At 41.0% G+C, this 19153-nt stretch overlaps 1 protein-coding gene across 1 annotated transcript in view; it reads right to left on the minus strand.

Annotated features, from left to right (window-relative positions):
• The window catches only part of CNTNAP2 (contactin associated protein 2), a 1623532-nt gene that overhangs the window by 376799 nt on the left and 1227580 nt on the right, over window positions 1-19153 (minus strand). The window contains exon 14 of the mRNA XM_041002153.1: window positions 6867-7023. Coding sequence (XP_040858087.1) covers window positions 6867-7023 — 157 coding nt within the window. The remainder of the gene's footprint in view (window positions 1-6866; window positions 7024-19153) is intronic.

Below are 19153 nucleotides of genomic sequence, written 5' to 3' on the forward strand. Positions count from 1 at the left end.
AACAAATAAAAAGTGATTGAGAGAGAGAGAGAAGAATAATCAGGAGCCTCACAAATGTGAGTAAAAATAGATATTTTAAAAGAAACTACACTCTTGTTCACAGCATTATTCACAGTGACTCGGAGTGTGGAAGCCATCCAAGTGTTCACTGGTGGGTGAAATATGGTATATGCATACAATGGCAGACTATTCAACCCGAAACTAGAAAGAAAAGCTGACACACGCCACAAAACAACTGAACCATATTGACGACATCATGAAAAGTGAAAGAAACTAGTCACAAGAAGGTAAAACTGTAATTCCACTTTTGTGAGGGTTGAAAATAGAAATGTTGGGACCAGGGGAGAGAGGAGTGGGAGGCATTCCTTAATGGGCCCAGTTTCAGCTTTGCAAGACAAAAGAATTCTAGAGATGGATTGTGGTGGTGGCAGCTGTATAGGATAGTGAGTGCACTTAATTCCATTAAAGTATTGGATTGGAAATGTGTAAGATAATACATTTTATGTGATTTATACTTTAATATTTTAAAAAGTAAGAAAAAGATGAAATCATGTTATAGGTAACATACATGCTAAATACTGAGTAATTGCTAGGCATGAATCCAATGTCGTTTGCCTTGGAATTGAATTGCTACCTACCACTTGTTTGCTATGTGACTTGTGGAAATAACCTAGTGTCTCTCTCGGCTTAGTTTCCTCTTGAAAAAGGGGATTCAAATGCACTGCTCTCACCCTAGGGTTCCTGTGGTGTTTCAACAATAGCACTCATCACGGTGTGGGACCTCATCAAAACTCAAAACCAAAAAATGTTCACTATTATTTGAACCACGTGAGGACTAGAAACACACATATTACTATTTCCTGAAGACTTTATGAGAAAAAGTAAATAAGGTTAGATCAGATCAATCTGTTTATGAATAACAAAATGCATGCTTACTTTCTACATATTCCAGAACATTCCACAGCTAGTTGTTGGATAACAAGCGATATAAAGAAATACGAACTTCTGGTTTGGCAACACAGAAGAAAATCTTCGGTAAAGTTCTCTCTGCTGCTACACTGGACTGGACATACGTTATCTCTGGCCCAGGAAGAGAAAGGTCTCCAGACAAGCCAGTTGCATTCAGAGCCAGGCGCATAGCAGACAGTCAGTTAGTATGGGTGGGCCTTCCTAATATGGATGTGGGAACAGCTTACTCGGACTGTGCTAATGGCTTTTCACCTCACTTATATTTCCCGCCATATATGTGCAAACAATGAATGCCATTCCTTCACTGATAATTCCATTCTGGAATTGCTAATTTCAGAAGTGATGATTTAGTTCATTGAATCAGACTGTGAGAGACCAGAAATTTTCCAGCAGCGGGCACTTAGCTGAGACCAAAGCTTGCTTAATTAGGATTCTGGCACTGTAGGTGGGAATATTTACCAGTGCTGTGAACAGTAAATCATAAATGTTAAATTACATTCAATCTCAGAAATAACTGTGCAAAACTTCTCACAGCATAGATAATCAGGCAATTATTGAGACAGTTAGAGGACTCGCAGGCCATGGCGGCTTTGTTCGAAGAGCCATCATGCTCTCAGCTACAATCTCATTTACCCTAGCGCCTTTTTTATGCAATTTACTCTAACAAATAGGAATATATGCTCAGTTGACGTTTTAGAGTTCTTAACATGTAAAAGGTGGTGTATTGTTTGAGCTTTACATGTAAACCCTACAAAAAGCTGCTTAAAAATTTAAACTTGCAAATCCTCAAAACAAAACAACAAAAACAAAAGTAAAAGCCACGGGGAGAGCTCTTCCCTGTTCCTGATTTAGTGAGACAATTCTGGATGGAAAATTTGGAGATTTGGTGTAGCCATGCCTCTCTTCCTGGAATCCATGTAATTTTTAGAAAGTGATTTAAAATCGTCTGTGTTCCAGTTTCCAGCTGCAATGTAAGATGTGTAATGACCCTAGCTGGAGTTCTACTCAAGACTCAAACAATCATGAAAATGACATATTCTGCCAACATCGTAAATATTAACTTGGGACGGCAGTTTACCCAGACCTCCACATGAATTCAGAATTATTATTTGTTTCTGTGTCACCAAGAAGAAAACCTAGAATCTTCAAGTGCCCAGAAATACATCACTTCATGATAGAACAGCACAGGTGTGCTATTTTGTGCCCATGTTGGTCTCAGTCCGTCCTAATCAAGTGGGTCTTTGTGATTGAGGCAAAATTATTGCAAGAACCAAACTTTGGACAGAACATAAAGTCTGAAAGCATGGGATTTAATGGAACCTTGATTTTTTTTTTTTTTAATCTTTCTAGCATTACAGTACGTGGTCACTGGATAAAGGTGCTAGATCTTCTTTTTCTTTCATCTCTTAGCAATCTTTTGCGGTGATTCAGGAAGAAGTGAGTCACAGTGGTTGTGGTGGCGCACTCCAGGCTGCCAGTGCAGTGTGCCTCACAGCTCCTAACTGGGGAGGTGGCGGCTTCCTGACTGCCCTTGGATGGAAAACACTCCAAGGCAATACTGGCAAACAGCGGACACTGCCCATTGCCCCCTTGTCTGGGTCTCCCACACTGACAGAGCTGTTCTCCTTCTTGCCCCATGGGGCAGGTGAGAAGCAGGTACTTCTGTGGACCACTTGGGCTTGGGGCCTTTGGCAGAAGCATGGCTCTAGCATCTCTCTAAAAGAAGATGCAGTGTTGATGACTGCTGATTTCAGCATTGCCCTATTAAAGCACGCTCCACAACACTTGCCATGAGTTTTGGAATCTGATTTCAAGCCTGCTGAACAGCTGCTAGAGAACAGGAAGGGTTTCACTTTCCAAGTCTGCATTCACATCTTAAGATGCCTTTGGAATCACTAAGAAGTGTAACTAAAAATTGAAAATATACTGCTTCTTTGGCCTTTTGGCTAAGTTCAAGGGTAGTGACTGAAAATAACTAGGTAACACATCTTGCATAATTTATAAAAATACTTCATTTCCTCTATGCTGCAGATTTCTCACAAAGTCCACCAACCAAATGCATTTTCTTGACATAGACAGGGAATCTGTGTCTCAGGGAGGTTTCAAGCTGTTTCTGCTTGGAGTTGGGATGTCTGCACCCTGACCTAGGGTCTTTCTGCTTGAAGCCAAGTGCGTTCACCACTGCTGCCGAGCAAGTGGAACATGTCCCTAGGAGCAACCCAGCGATTCCTTCCAGGTTGCAATGTTAACTTGGTTCCAGCAATTTGTGCAACTCACGCATACCTTTGTCATAATGCACATATCCCACACACTTTCTGTAATATCCCCAGAGAATGTCTGTTCCGAGACATTAGAGAAACCTTACAGAAGCAAAGTAAGGATGCTTCAGCTGCTACTCAGCAATGGACGAAAAAGACATCAGCAGTGACCAAGAATCCGGGTGATTGTGAAACATAATTCAATCAAAAACCTGCCAGAGTACGGATGAATTAGGTATGTCCTACAGTATAGGTATGGCCTGCAGTAGGTCTTCTAAAATGAGATCTGGAGGGTAGACTGGGCAAGGCAGGTGGGTACAAGCATTAAGCTGAGACTCAGGATAATTCTCTCCCATACCAGAGGGTCTGGGGTCTAATCTTAGAATATTCATATGGGTCTGATCTTAGCCCTGATCTTCATCCCTGTTTCTTGATCATGTGAACTCATTTACTGGAGTCCCTGGCACCCCTTCCAGATTGGAATCCCCAGGCCCAGTCCTGCTGTTGTGTTTGGGGAGAGAACTAATAGATGGGAGATCTCGATAACTCTGCTTTTCAAAATTAAATAAATACATAAATCAGGTGTATTTTTGAAATGTTTCAGAGGCAAACACCTTTCTCACAATTCTATACTCTTTACCTATAACCCCATTGAGTTTACACAGAGATAATCCATTTATACCTCAAAGTTAATACTTTCAAAGCCAAACCAAACCTATTGCCCAGCCCCCTGATATGTGTTTTTCCATCCACTTCATTTCTAGGAGCCCAGTGGTAACCCTACTCTACTTTTCTATTTTGGTTCTCAACATCAGATTCTATAGATATCATCTTACAGATATTTCAGATGTATACTCCCTTTCCCATACTCCTGCCATCCTTAACCTCAAGCCCTCAATGGTTTTTAAGGGTGATTGCACCATTCTCTTGCCTCTCCTTTGCAGGCATATGTACCCAGGCTGGTCCTGCCAGCTCCCTGAGAGGAAGGGCAGCTCTGATATCATTCTGCTCACAGACCTAGCCTACCTGTGGTCCCTGTGTCCCTTTCCAGGTCCCATTCCAGCTTCTGCACTTGCAGTTCCCGTGACTGGCTGAGCTCTTTCACGCTTTTCCTCCAAGACCATCATGCAAGGAAGCACATCCAGGCAAACTTATCTTTGGAGCACGCCTCTTTCTCTAAGAATTTCCCTCACTTTTCTCTGCACTATGCCAATTAGGCAAACCTTTTGTTTCTATTCATCCTGCCACATCCTGCATGTGTCCTGCGTTGTGCAGTGACTGCATTTTGTTGTTGTCTCTGTGTGTTTTCCTTCAGCTAGTGTTTGGTCACACGCTAGGGATTGCGGCATGCCCAGCCCTTGTGATGAATGGAATGATGGTATGAGCAGTATACTTTCCTCTGCCTGTCACCCCTGGCTGTCCTCTGTCCGGGGCAAGAAAAAGTGAGCAGTGGTGGTGGCAGAACACTCTAGGATGCCTAGACAAGGAACCAGCTGGGACAGCGCTCAAAGTCAGCTTCCTGTCTAGGCAGGATCAAGGTCGAACAGACGGATTACAGAAGGCTGTCTGACGGGTTTGCTTCACAACACACAGATGGCGAGAAATGACAACAACACCACTCCAGTCGGGGTAGCACTTCCTGCTCATGTCATTCCCTGCTTTGTCCCCAGTGCTTAGAAGAGTCCCTGACACTTAGATGCTTAATCAATATTAAATGAATGATTGACTGAGCACAGAAGAATGAAAACTAAGCTTCAAAACCCAGATCTTTCCTGTTGACTTCCACCCTTTATACAGTGTGTCTGCATGCCTATGTGGATGTGTGCATAGATAGACCTTGCAAATAGAATTACAAATCGGCTATCCTGTTCTCTGTAGGATAAACCACAAGTGAAGGCTGGTGCTGCTTCTCGTCCAGCTGCCTGCTACTGTGGTTGGGAAAAGTGCAGAAGATGGTCCACCCATGAGGGAGGTTCAGGCAGAAACCAGGCTCCTGCTGTCAGTCAGGTCTACTCCAGCTCTTGTGGACTTCAGTAGAGTGAACCAACAGATGGGAGATCAATCTCTCTCTCTCTCTCTCTCTCTCACTCGCGCTGCCATTTAAAATAAAGACATCTTTACAAAAATGAAATTGTTGCAATGGAGAAATGCTAAGCCTCAAAAATGCGTAGTGTTGCTGATTATTTCAGTTATTCAAAAAATGTGGGTTTTAGAAAATAAACAGACATTGTTAAATAGAATATATAGGAGGCCATTGGGTTGGATTGGATTTTTGCACTAGACCCAAAGACCAAAGCAAATTAGAGTTGTTCACGCTGAGTCCCCAAGGTGCTGAGCTGTAGTTAAGTTGTCCATCAGACTTTTTAAGTTATCAGGAGAGAGATACACAATGTCCGATACCCAAGCAACCCAGATTTGGCTGGTATGATAAGAAAATCTCCTCCTATTTAACCCTTACAAAATTGCCACCTGAAATAATCTCATGTGTTTTCCCTCTGTTTTCTGTTTTTCCGCCATTACAAAACCCACTGTTCTGCTGGTGCCCAGTGGGAACTCTCATTTGATTTTGTAGCATGGGCTGCTTTGATTCATGAATTGCCAAAAGTCAATTAAATATATATACCTAATTTGTTGCAATTTTGTCTTATGAGAGCAACCTATCTGAACATCATATAATTGTACACCTTCAGAGTTCATTTCCACTTAACTGGTAGAATGAACTTATCCTGAATTATCCTTGCCCTCAGGGTAGTACAGAGGCAATGGAAGCAAATGCTTTGGCACCTGAGGAAACCCCAGGGCTGAACTCTCCAGGGGCAGGCACGCAATGTACAGGATCATTAAGCACTCCTCAAACCACAGGACAGAGGCACCGAATCCCACACTTCTGGGAAGACACATACTTAGGTGTAGATTCTTTTTTTGAAATTTCCACGCTGCTTCATCTTCTTCCTCTTATTAGAAAAGAAGATGACAGCTGGTTTTATCTTTAACTAATATTGACAAAGACCCATCCATTCATCAAAAGCAGGGCAAAAGCCAAGAGAGGGATGAAAGAAACTTAAAATAGATCTTTCTTGAAGTTGATTTGTATCAGAGTTACACACCCTTCAATGAAGGGAAGGGTGCAGGCCAACACCCGCTGGAGACAAAAGCTGGAGACAAAAATATGGTCATCAGCCCCATTTTGGTTTGTTTTCTTTTGGTTAGAATAGTCAAAGCAAACATCACAGCAGGTGGTAGCATTCCCCCAAGACATCATTTGCGGGGGCACTGTCACTGCACACACATGTGCTTCCTGTCCTGGCCACCTGCTGTGTTCTTCCACAGCACATTTTATCATGCAAATCACTGTCTACAACACGGCTCATTATTTTCCTTTCTGAATAAAATATGAACACATCAATTATATGACAGTCTGTTTCTGAATGCATACCCTTGCCACACTGACCTCTTTTGCTTTTACATTTTTCAATATGTTCCTGACATTTGTCAACTGGGTTAGTTTCAAACCTTCTTATCTATTATCAGATTTTTTTTCCAGAGCTTTTCAAACTTCCACCTCTGTCTAATTAGTTTGACTTAATGGCACACTCGCTGGAGGAGTGCCTGGTAGAGCTGATAACAGACAACACTCACCATTGCTTGTAGTCCGCGTCGCAGTTGCAGTAGTACTTGGGGTCCGTGCAGTTGCGTTCAATGCCACAGGCACATTTCTGAATCCCAGGCCCAGAGCCTCCCCAGTAGTAGTGCTTCTCATTGGCTTTGCCGACCCACCAGGTGTAAGGACTTCCATCTACAAGGAAAGGAAGGGTCATTGAGAAACAAAGCCACACTGAAATTCATTGTCTCCAAGATACATATCATTCTCTGAAAACTGAAGAGTTCTTCACATCTCCTAAAAGTCAATTTATTTCAATGATAGAACATCTAATCAAAATCAGAGTAAATAGAATAAGACAACCAAAGACGGGGGGAAAAAAAACTGTCATGTTCATGAATTGAAAGGAATGATTCCATCCAAATGTCTATAGTATCCAAAGCAATTTACAGATTCAAAATACCAAGGCACGTCTCAGATCTAGGAAAAAGGACCCTAAAAAGAGTAAAAATAAAAGCAGAGGCATCACAATATCAGATATAAAACCAGATTTCAGGGCAGTTAAAATCAAAAGCACTGGTACAAAAACACACTCAGACCAAGGAACAGATTAGAAACCCTTGAAATTAATCCACACATCTATACCCTGCTAATTTCTGACAAAGGAATTATAAGCACTCCCTGGAGTGGAAAAATTGTGTCTGCAAGTGGAATTATGAAATAAGATCCCATTTGATATCCTTTACAAAAACAGACTCACAATGGATCAAGGAACCTAAATCAAATTGCTAGAGGAAAACGTAAGGAAAATACGAAGCACAGGCAATTAAAGCAAACCTAGGCAAGTGAGATTCCATCCAACTATGACACTTCTCAGCAAAGAGAGAGCCTACAGAGTGGGGGAAGGCAACTGCACCACTATGTATATGAGAAAGGAAGAGTATCCAGAATCAACAAAGGGCTCAAGAAACTCACCACCAAAAAACAACCAAACAAAGCATCCAGGTAAGGGATGTGCCAAGGACAAAGCAGCTATTTTTCAAATGGCCAACAGACACACACAAACAAATGTTCAGGATCACTGACCCCGTGCAAATAAAAAACACAACAGATTTCACTTCACCTCCGTTAGAACAGATAGCATCCAAACATTGAAAAATAACAAATGCCAATGAGTATATGCGGAAATGCAAGCCCCACATGCTGCTGGTGCAACCATTGTGAAAGACGGCATAGCAAATCCTCAGAAATCTGGACGGAAATGGCGCACTCGCCACAGTGATTTCAAAGCTGAGAATTTACTCAAATGAGATGCAGTTAGAAAAGAAGAGTTATCTGTACCCTTACTGTATGCATCAGGTCACAATAGTGATGATGGGATCCACCTAATGTCCACTAACGGATGACTGATAAGGAGATTGTGGTACGTACACATATGTGTATATATACATTGTACTATACTATAGATCTCTCTATCTCTGTATATTCCCTATACTATAGCTCTCTCTCTCTCTGTATATTCCAGCCATGGATTGCAAGCATCCAAAGGAATGAAAGGCTGTCTTTCACAACAAAATGGATACAATTGGGGAACATCATGCTTAGTGAAGTAAGCCAGTCCCCAAAAGACAAATGTCATGTGTTTTCTTTGATTTCTAGTAAGAAATATAAAATCCCCGCAAAGTGATGTGCATGAGTGAAGCTGATATTGAGATCTGACTGTCATTTATAACACTTGTCCACACTCCTGAGGAGCAGTGGTTTTTCTACCTGCTCCTTGTTGAGTTGAATAGAGGCGTCAGCTTGTGATTACAAAGTAAATTTAAAGTATGACATTTAAAAAAAAATCTACAAAAGAATTTTGATATTTCGGATGCTCTGTTTGGGAAGCAGGCTCATAATAATTTTAAAATTGTTTGCAAATATGTTTTATTTCAATTATTAGCATAACAACACTACTACCATTCCCAAGAATATATTGGACTTGTTTTTCAAGGCTTATTAATTTGTTTGAAAGTTGGAGTGGGAGAGAGGTGAGGTGGTGGGGGAGTGAGAGAGAGGAAAGTGAGTGGAAAGAGAGAGAGAGAGAGAGAGATCTTCAATCGACTAGGTCACTTCCTAGATGACTACAACAGGCAGCACTAGGCCAGCCCGCAGCCAGGAGCCTGGAGTTTCATCTGGCTCTCCCACATGGGTAGGAGGGACTCAAACACTGGAGTAATCTTACGCTGCTTTCCCCAGGTCAGCAGCAAGGAGCAGCCGCAGAAGAGGAGCATCCAGGGTATGAAAAGCAACTGTGTGCACCTGCATGGCCTGCCAGTGTCACAGACGGCTTTACATCCTGCTTATAGCACTGGTCCACAGACCGAACCTTCAACAGCTCAAGTTTTGAGTATCATTTGACTCCAACAGTCACAAAGATAGCAAACGTCAGTCACTCATTTTGTTTCGAGATGCTAAAGTTGTTCTTACTTTAGCAATGTAAAGTTTATTCAGCTTCTTGCAGGATATTAAAAGATTTCCCTGCTGTCCTCATCTTTTGAATTATATGAAAGATTCTGAGGATGAAGCTTATTATTCATATCATTTAAAAACGTTTATTTTTATGAATCAAGTTTTGGTTATGATGTTTCTAAAAATTTTAATAAATATTTCTAAACTTCAAAAAAAGATTAGAGTGAATAATAAGCTAAAGAATTTCCACAGGGATATACACCTTTTTCCTTGAAAAAAAGAAAAAAAAACACACACAACTTTCTATCTTAGCTTCTGTAATTTGGGAAGGGATTCAGTAACTCAGCAGTCCTGATGGAGTTAGACCCTGTGAAAGTGTACGGCCTGACATTCACTCACTTATTCACTCTACCACCCAGCAAACATCCTTTGGCTTTCCGTAATAACATGGTCAATAGCGTGAGGGAGTAGCTGACTGTTGGAGAATGTACAGCACAGCAAGTCTTGTGTATAGAGAAGGGGGTGAGGGCTAGAGGGCCATATATGGTCATGAGGATGTTTTCGCTTGAGCAGGTAGAGCAGACGATAGCCAGGTCACCAAGGATTTAAGAGAGTAAGGGCTCCTAGGCAAAGAAAACATGAGAACGTGAAAAACAGAAAAGAACCACTCCAGCTGTTGGAGTGGAAGAGGGCTCTGGCCCACAGGGAGAAGCCAGCTGTGGTGGTGAATAGTGGACAGTCAATGAGGACACCACATCACACTTGTAAAAAGTTGTCAAGTTATTTTCATGGGTTTATTTGTGGTGTTCATGTTGAGTGACCCCTGATCCAAGACATTTTAAAACAACGAGGGATCACCGAATAAATGCCAGCAGTGAATGAACACGGGTGAAGTCAGAAAGCACAGATATATGTTCCTATATTCATAGAGGAGAAAAAAATAGAATCGTAGTAGACATGGAAAGGAGGAAACAAAAGCCTTAGGAAATACGGTTGGCTTGGGACTCCTAGCAGGATTTGGGTGGGAGGGAAGTGGTCACACAGATCGTGGGTTAATTACGGGCTTCTGGTTTGGGTGACCCAGGAGCATGGGGACTTCCTTCACTGAGGAGGGGAGCAGGCAGGAGGATGAGAAGTGGAAGCAACACAGAAGACATGATGACAAGCTTGAATTGCAACGGGGAGTTGGCTGTGAATGTCTGTGTCTCCAAGCACTTTTCTGAACTGAGAATCTCACTTCTTAGAAACCATCAAGACAAACTAGGAAAAAAGAAATGAGTGGAAGTGGCAGAACAAAGTTGGGAATCTCAGGTTGTGACAGCATTTTGAGAACAGAATGAGAAGGAGAGGCTCCCAGAGGAGTTGTGGAAGAAGGCATCCAGAAGGGGTGGAGGGAAAACATGAGAAGGATTTCCAGAAGGCCAGAGTGAACAGCGGGGGCAGATGGAAGGTTTTAAAATATGTCCTTTATTTCGACAGCTGGACGATCAGTGTAGACTTGGATGAGCAGGGTTTAGGTAAATGATGGGAGGAAAAGCTTGGGGTGGCCGACAGGGATGGAAGGAGAGGAGAAGGTCCTGACGACAAATGATTCTTCTTAAAATCACTTTTTCTTTTGCTGAAAGTTCTTAGTGGGACATTTCCTCTCTTAAGAACTTGGTGTGGGCTTTGAGCAGGACTGTTAACTCTAAGGAGGGTGTTGGGCAGAAGACCTCTGGAATTCATCTCCTTGAACAGAGTTCCATATGCCTGTTGGTTAGCAAATGTCCATTTCCCTTCCTCCTAGCTTCTGGGGACCACACTGTCCTTCTTTGCTTCTCTCATGGGACTCTTATTATCTGAGCCACTTCGTGGTTCCAGTAGGTGTCCTACACTCTATATCCAGGCTCTGTGAAATGCTGTTTTAGTCCCTCAGGGCATGGAAAGAGGGGCTCTTATTGGACTCCAGAATGGGACCCAAGGGAGAATCTGTAGACATTCCTCTAGCCAGGGCAAGCGGGTACACGCTACTAACCCAGTGAGGGTAGCTTACCCCAGTATCCCAGTTTCTTTTCCAATCCCCAATACCCTTATTAAATCACCATGCTTTAGTCTTCATTTAAAAAGTGCTAGGGAGACTCAAAATTGACAGTATTCTGTTTTTTACTCCTGGAAAAATAAGGTAAATGTAACACAATAGGTTTTACTTAGCTGTTTTCACATCAACCACAAACAGAAAGTGGCCAACAAGAAAACATACCCAGCACAGGGAGAAGCGAATGTAGCCTTTGCTATTTGTGCTAATTTGGTTAAATTTCCATAACTAAAATAAATTATTAATTTGGTATATAAGCAGCCAAGTTCAATTTACTTTGAGCAAATAATTGCCTTATTTCAGCACGGTGCTAATGAAGTGCTACCTTTTGCTTTACAAATCATTATTTACCTGTTAATTGGCTTTGGGAAAAAAGCACTTGAAGATGATAAAAAATGGAACAACTTTTTAAAAACGCAAGAATGTAAAATGTCGAGAAAATAGTTTGATTTTGTAAGAGTTCAGGAATTTCTTTCACCTCAGAGTATGAAGATTTTAGCTAACTATATTAAGTAGATCTAATCATTGTAACAAGATTAGCTAATGATGAACTATATTCTAAGTTAACTAGAAGCCAAATTACCAGGGTAAGGCCTATTGAATTAAAGCAGCCCAATATGGATTGAATTAAATATAATCACTGTACTATTTGTAGTCACTTAAGATACAGTTTTATTAGGGTGAAGGGTTTATTATGAATTGAATGATTCAGCCAGAGGTAGGTGGAAAGATGCTGCTTGCTTTCCAAGACCTGAAATTACAGACTGTGATTTTTGCTGATAACAAGTTGTTTGGGAAGCACATGAGCCAATGCATGGAGCTCCCTCGAAGGAAATGAGGTACAAGGCTGTGGTTTTCAAAATGTGCTCTTCAGCACTTCTGGGATGCACACGGCCGATTAATAAGCTGCTTAAGCAAATAGCATCTTGGTACAGCCTGAGCCAAGTCCTGGTGGGGGCAATAGGGTGTTCAATTAGTTCCATTCCATCCACTTCTACAGGGTAAGAGAAACGGTAACACAGGTCTTCATAGTCTCTGCAATGAAAACCTCAAAGCGTCCTTTAAAGCTTGATGAAACCTGGTCCTATCCTCTATACCACTACTAGCTCATCTACAGATTCAGTTCAAGGATCTAAGCGGAGTGCTTAGCCAAGACCAAAGACCAACTGCTGTGATTACCGCCCCCTTGTGGTAGCCCATTTTCAACTTCCACAGGCTAGGCTGTCCTAGAGTTGTGGTGTTTTCCTTTTTTGCTTCTTCCTTCCTCCTTCCCTCCCTCCTCTCCCCTCCCCTCCCCTCCTCTCCCCTCCCCTCCCCTACCCTCCCCTCCCCTTCCCTTCCCTTTTGAAACAAATTTGATCTTGCATATTCAATGATATATGATGCGACGGATACAGTAACTGGAAAGATGAACAATGTTGCTGTTGCACATAGGACACAGGCTTGCTAAGTGACTCGCAGGGGGGCCGGAATCCCCCACCCTGTCCTCCTTTCTAACCTTACATTGCATTTTTGAATCTTTTTCCTCCACTCCATTACTAAATTTCAGCGGACCACCCTGAGCAGATTGCCAGCAATCCACGCTAAGTCAGGAGTCATGATGACATGTTTGCAAAAGAAAGCCTTAATCACAATGGCGTCAACCCTGTGCTGGCTTGAGGGCAGCCTTTCAAAGCGAAGGAGCTCAGCTAGAAGGAAGATGCCATGTTCCAAGCAGGGATGGAGAAGAGACGCATCTGGAGGTGCTGTGTCTACAACAGAATCTACAGATATCCAATAGTTACAATTTGGAGGCTCATGGAGGCCGTTTGAATGTGGCTAGTCTAGAAGTTACTGACACTGACGTTCGCCCACCCTTACTGATTGAAACATTAGTTTCTAGGGTTCTCTCCTTTGGTAGAGAGCATCTCTGCTATGCAATGTGTAGTTTGTCATTTTATAGTTTTGTCATTCTTCCAAGTAGCGAAATGGACTCTGGCAGCATGACCACTGGGATCTTCATAACCAGGGAGTGATTATTTCTGGTTTGATTTGTGTTTTCATGTCTACTCCTTGTGAAATGAGCAAGGGAAAGAGCTTCCGACTTAGCTAAGATTCACCCGAGGCTTTTGTAAGCCCTGTGAGAATTCTTGTCCCGTAAGAACAACACATGGAAAGTAAGAATCTCAGAACAGGAGCTGGAGACATGCTCACCAGAGCCTCGCAGAGGTGTATCTGTGGATGAACCTGCTATCTGCGGGAGGGACACTTGGGAGTAGCTGTTGAGAGCAGAGGCAGGAGCCTGGAGCCCCTTGGCTACCAATGAACGAGCTGCTTTACTGGCTAAGGCATGAGGAGGTCCTAATGATATTTGCTATAGTGATGACTCTATTTTATTTCCACATGTTTTTTACAGTCATGTAGTTATTCTAACCACTTTTGCATTGACCTGAAATTTCATAGCCATGATTCTAATTTTATTATGTGTTACTATTTAAAGACTTAAAACATTTAAAATCATCTATCTTAGCATGTTCATAAATTAAAACAACACAAAACTCTATCATCTTCAACTCCCTAGAGTTTTGGAGAAGCCAGTCAACTTACCAAACTTGAAAGAAATATTGCCTTTGTTTTCTAACCATTTATTTCTTTGTTGCTCTGTTAACTTAAAGACTCAGCAGAGAATGGGGGAAAAATAAAGCCTGAAACCTAGGAATGTGAGGTTAGGGCAATTTTTCAGATCTAATATAAACATTCAATTTGATAGATAAAGGTGAACTTTTTTTTTCCTCTCTGTGATTGAATGTCATCCAGCTCATCTGATTAAGACTGAATAAAAATGAATGCGGTTGATGAGCTTCAGGTTGTATCTTTCAGAATTACATTGGGTTTTGCTATATTTTATTGATTTGAATAAGAGCTGGATTTAGAAATGTGGAAGTGAAGTTCATATCAAAGTGTACCTGAATGGAAGTGTTAATTAATTAAAAATTAATTTCGCTGCACAATACTTAAATTTATTTGATTGAAGTGAACTTATTAGATTTCAATCGAGGACTGGTTCCAGGGAGCAGAATTTGATGCAGTTGAATCAAATCCCTTTGAATCCTAGTCACACGAATTAGACTTTATGTGTTTGAAGGGAATTGAAGTGACAGATTCGAAGGGAGTTCATAATGCTGAACAGCATGAAAGGGAACAAAGTGGACCAACTCACTCTGAGTTACTTGGCCCTCGTTTCCAGAGAGGTCATTGAAACAGAATAGGCCAACTCACTCCAGGTTTCCTTGCTCTCCATTCCTATTGGGGTCACTGGCGTTGTGGCCCCTCGGTAACCCTGCTTGGCTTCTTTCTGCTGTATTCCCTAGGAGCAAACGTGATTAATAACACTGAAGTCATGCTTTGGAGCCACATGCCGTTTGTTTCTTTGATTGTTTTTCCCTTTCTCTTGATTCCTTTCATGATAAATCATTTTTTCTTCTCAAACTCTATTAATATCTTCTTTTCTATCCATGAGTCCCACATGGCTGGGACTCACTGTTCAATGTTAAATTGGTCATGAGAATCTTCATAAACTACCAGATGTTAAGAAAAAAAAATGTTTGAATGTTTAGCCATTAAGTTATGATGCTGCTGTTACCTAAACATAATTAGCCTTCATTTTTATAGAGCCTTCTTCTATTGTCTGTCTATGAGAACTTTTATAAAACAAACGAATATTGAATTTTATTCAGCACTTCTCCGGATTGATTGAAATTAGTAACAATTTCTTCCTCCTTTCAGCTACCAATTCTTTAATTATACACATAGATTTTTCTCATGATTATTTTAAGAAATAGATTTTGACAAAATATTTTTAAGAAATTAACTTTGTTGGGCAAAAATTGATATATATCTACATATATTGAATTTAATTTGTTAAGATTTTTTTTTTTTGCTTACTCATTTATTTGTAATTCAGAGTTAAGAGAGAGGCAGAGGTGAGAGGCCAAGGTCTGTTCCCTCTAGATCTCCCCTCAAGTGGCTACAACAGTGAAGACTAAGCTAGGTCAAAGCTAGGACACAAGTCCTCAACCTGGGCCTGGGTCCCCCACGTGGCTGCTATGGCCAAGGTCATTAACGGGAAGCAGTCAGGACACAGACTGGTGCCCATGTAGATGGATGGCACAGAACAAGGGGGCTTTACTCTTTATGCTACCATGCCAGCTCTGCTATTATGTTCACGAATATAGTTGACTTGCAATTGCTTGTTGTCTTACCTCTATAGTTTATGTATCAAGTCAATATTTAATTATTCTAGCTGAAATATTTTAGCTGGAGCTAGAAGTAAGGGGTGTAATCTTGCTCTCCCACATGACAGACTGGAACTCAGTTCCTTGAAGGGTCACCATTGCCTTGGGGGTTTTCATTGGCAGGAAACTGGAATCGGAAGTTGGAGGTTGAGATTGAATCTGGTGCTCCAATGTGGCATGGGATGGCCTAACTACTGGGCTAGGTACCTGCTCCCAATTTTCCCCTTTAATTATATAAAATCATTTTTTTTAAACTGGGGCATTTGTTCTATTAATTGTGATAATCAATTAGGACTTATTTTGTAATAGTTGTGGTTTTTCTATTAATTTTAATTTTTCTTCCTTATGAATATATTTTTTCTCATTCTGTGTATTTATCTGCTACTGGAGGTTTTGCATTCTATTTCAACAGAAGTATTTTATAGATGGGCTTTGTGGTGTCATAACTTAAGGTACCACTTGTGACCTCATGAGCTATTATGAGGTAATAGTTCAACAAATGCAAGATATCTCTCCCTCTCTCTTTCCAATAAAGATAGGTGAACATTGAAATTGTAGAATTGTTCTAGTGGAAAGTCAAGTAAACTTTCATTCATGTTTAAAAGTGTTCTAACATTATCCGTCTGGTTATTCTCCTTCCAAACAATATAAAGATTTCTATTTCTTTCCCCTTTCTAACATGTATGTAATGTTTCCGGTTTTATCTTTGTTATTTTCGACTCTCAAAGGTCATACTTTGTTCTTCAATATTGCCAATGCTTATAAATATTCACTCCTATTTTACCATTTTCTTTGCTGCATCTTTCTGTTTGTTAACCTCTGTTGTTAATTTACAATTCAAAGCAAGCATTTATCTTGTGTATCGTTCTATCAGGATAGGCATGTCTGCTAAAACATTTCTTGCTTTTTCTATCTGAGTTACAACATTGGATAGCTTTTACTTGAAGGGATGAAGGTGGTAAATACTGTTTTCTCTGTCTAAAAAAACTTCATTTATATTTTATTTATAATAGTTTTATATGTGTTATATTCTAAGTTTATGTCCCATAATATTTAAGATCAGAAGCCATTTTAGCTTCCATCTTTTACTGGGTAATCTGGGCTTTTTCTGTCTAGGTAGGGATTTATTTCATTTTGGTTTGAATATAGGGTTACTCTTTGGTTTGAATCTTCACATTTTGTTTTCAATTCTGGTGACTTCTCAGCCATTATTTTTTAAATCAACACCCCGCACACCACCACCACCAGAGCCAGCACTGTAGTATGGCTGACAAAGGCATCTTCTAAGATCTAGTATTCATATGGGCCTTGGCTGTGCTTCCAAACCAGCTCCCTGCTCATGGTATGGGAAAAGCAGGGGAAGATGGCCGAGGCCATTTAGTCCTTGCCTCTCATGTACTAGATCCAATAAGGCTCCGGGCTCCTGGCTCCTGGTTCCAGCCTGGCCCAGTCTGATCCATTGCAGCCATCTGGGGAGTGAACCAACAGATGGAAGATATCACTCTCCACCTCCTCTACGCAGTAACTGTGACTTTCAAATAAACAAATGCAATTTAAAAAGACTCTGATTTGTCTTTTGGGGAAATTTGTTCAATTTACTTTTCTACCTCACCATTCTCAATTACGTATAAACTGCTGCTCAATATCTGACTCAGCTTTTAGTTTTACTCATCCCATTTTATTTCTATAACTTGCATTTGGTTCTTTCTCAAATGCTACTCAGTATTTTCGCTACTGCCTTCCTTAAATACATCTACTTTTTTTAAAAAAGAAAAGCTCATTAATTACAGTATCTAGAATCTTGTCATAATGAAAAACTGTTATTTCTGATGACACACACTGTTGGTATCTTCCTTCCCTAATTCGTTTTATGATTCTGTTTTCTGTTGAGATCATGTCTCCTGGAAAGTAGCTATGGGAATTCCTTGAAGCTGATTTGAAGATAGGATGGGGCTTCAAGAATTCACGTGTTAGGAAAAAAAAACTATGCATGAATTTCAGCAATTTTTGTGCATGAAAATAAATGTATATATGCTTTTCAGACATTTTAAAAAGTATCCTTTCATGTTCTACTTAGAAAATTTGCATTTGGGGAAATGAACCAAGGTAAGACCTCTTTAAAAGGCATTTTCTGCGTGAGTTCTCCAGCCATCTCCCCACTGTGAAGCGACGCTGTGAACCTGAGTTTGATCTTTGTCATGTAGATTCAAGACATAATTTACTTTCCTCTCGTTCCGAGATGAGGTTCAGACAGCCAAAGCCACCTTCTTCTGCAGAGTATGCCCTAAGTTTTGCTTTAGTCTTGTGTGTTTGTGTCATCTGTGAAAACCTAGACTCTTGAATCCCATTGTCTATAAAAGGATTCTGGTTGAAACTCATCACTTGTCAGGGCCCCTTCTTTCCTAGCCGCTATTGAAATGAACACTGCAGGCTGCCAGGGATGTACAGTAGGCTTTAGGCCATCATGTGCATTTCATATGCATTTATACCCTTGGCTCATGCCTTTATTTTATTTTTAGGTCTGTTGGGATCTTCCACACTTTCTGGCTGGCTCAATTATACACATAAAAGGAGTTAAAGGTATTTCTAATGCATTTTAAAAATGTTTATGGGAAAAAGGATTTCATTGTGTCTGCTCCGTCTTACTCCTATCACGGAAAAATGTTGCTGTGGGTTTTAAAGTGAGAAGCATGGCCACTGCACTGCTTGGGATGTGCCAGAGGGAACGGTGGCTGGGAATGGAGGACCAGCTCTACCAATGACTTGCAGCATCTGGAGCATGGTATGTTGCAAGAGACAGAAGTCAATATACCATGAAAAGATATTGGTGGGATTGGTGATCAGGTTTGATTAGCTGGCACTGATGGGTTAAACGGGTACATTTAAAAATAATGTGTAACTTTAGAGGAGACGGTTAACTCTGTGGGAAAAAATACTACAATTTTAATAGTGTGTAAATGTAAGGTGAGAACTGGATTCTGCAAGGTTATTGTACTCAGGCATGATTTAGCAATATTTGTAAGGTGATAACTGGCATTCAGTGCCCTGAGTCTAGGGCTTTGGACCGGCCTGCAATGTGTGAGACCAGGCTGCACCACCAACACCTGTCAGGATCCATGGTACCAAATGGAGAAGCCCTCTGACACAGCAATGCAAAAATGTGATCACCTCGGAGCCAGGGTCTATGACTTCAAGATGGAGCAATCGGAGGAAAACCTGTACATCTGAGTCAGTCCACAGTGACAACAGAGAATCCAAGTAGGAGAGAAGATGGCCTGGGAGGAAGGGCTAGCTTAGTCCTTGCCTCTCAGAATCGTACAGCACAGAAAACAGCCCTGAAAACAGCTGTGAATTGGACTGAGAACTGAAGCAAAACAATGTCCTTCTCTGAAATCTGCTCTCATTACCATGACCTAGGGCAGTGTGTATTAGCACATCTTCCTGTTAACCCAAAGTTTCCACACAACATAAATGGAGTTACTTACTTCATCCTCCTATACTATACTAGTCTTCTTTGCTCATT

The sequence above is a fragment of the Ochotona curzoniae genome, unplaced genomic scaffold (genome assembly GCF_017591425.1).
Source record: "Ochotona curzoniae isolate NIBS_2020 unplaced genomic scaffold, NIBS_Ocur_1.0 scaffold_2476, whole genome shotgun sequence".
NCBI lineage: Eukaryota > Metazoa > Chordata > Mammalia > Lagomorpha > Ochotonidae > Ochotona > Ochotona curzoniae.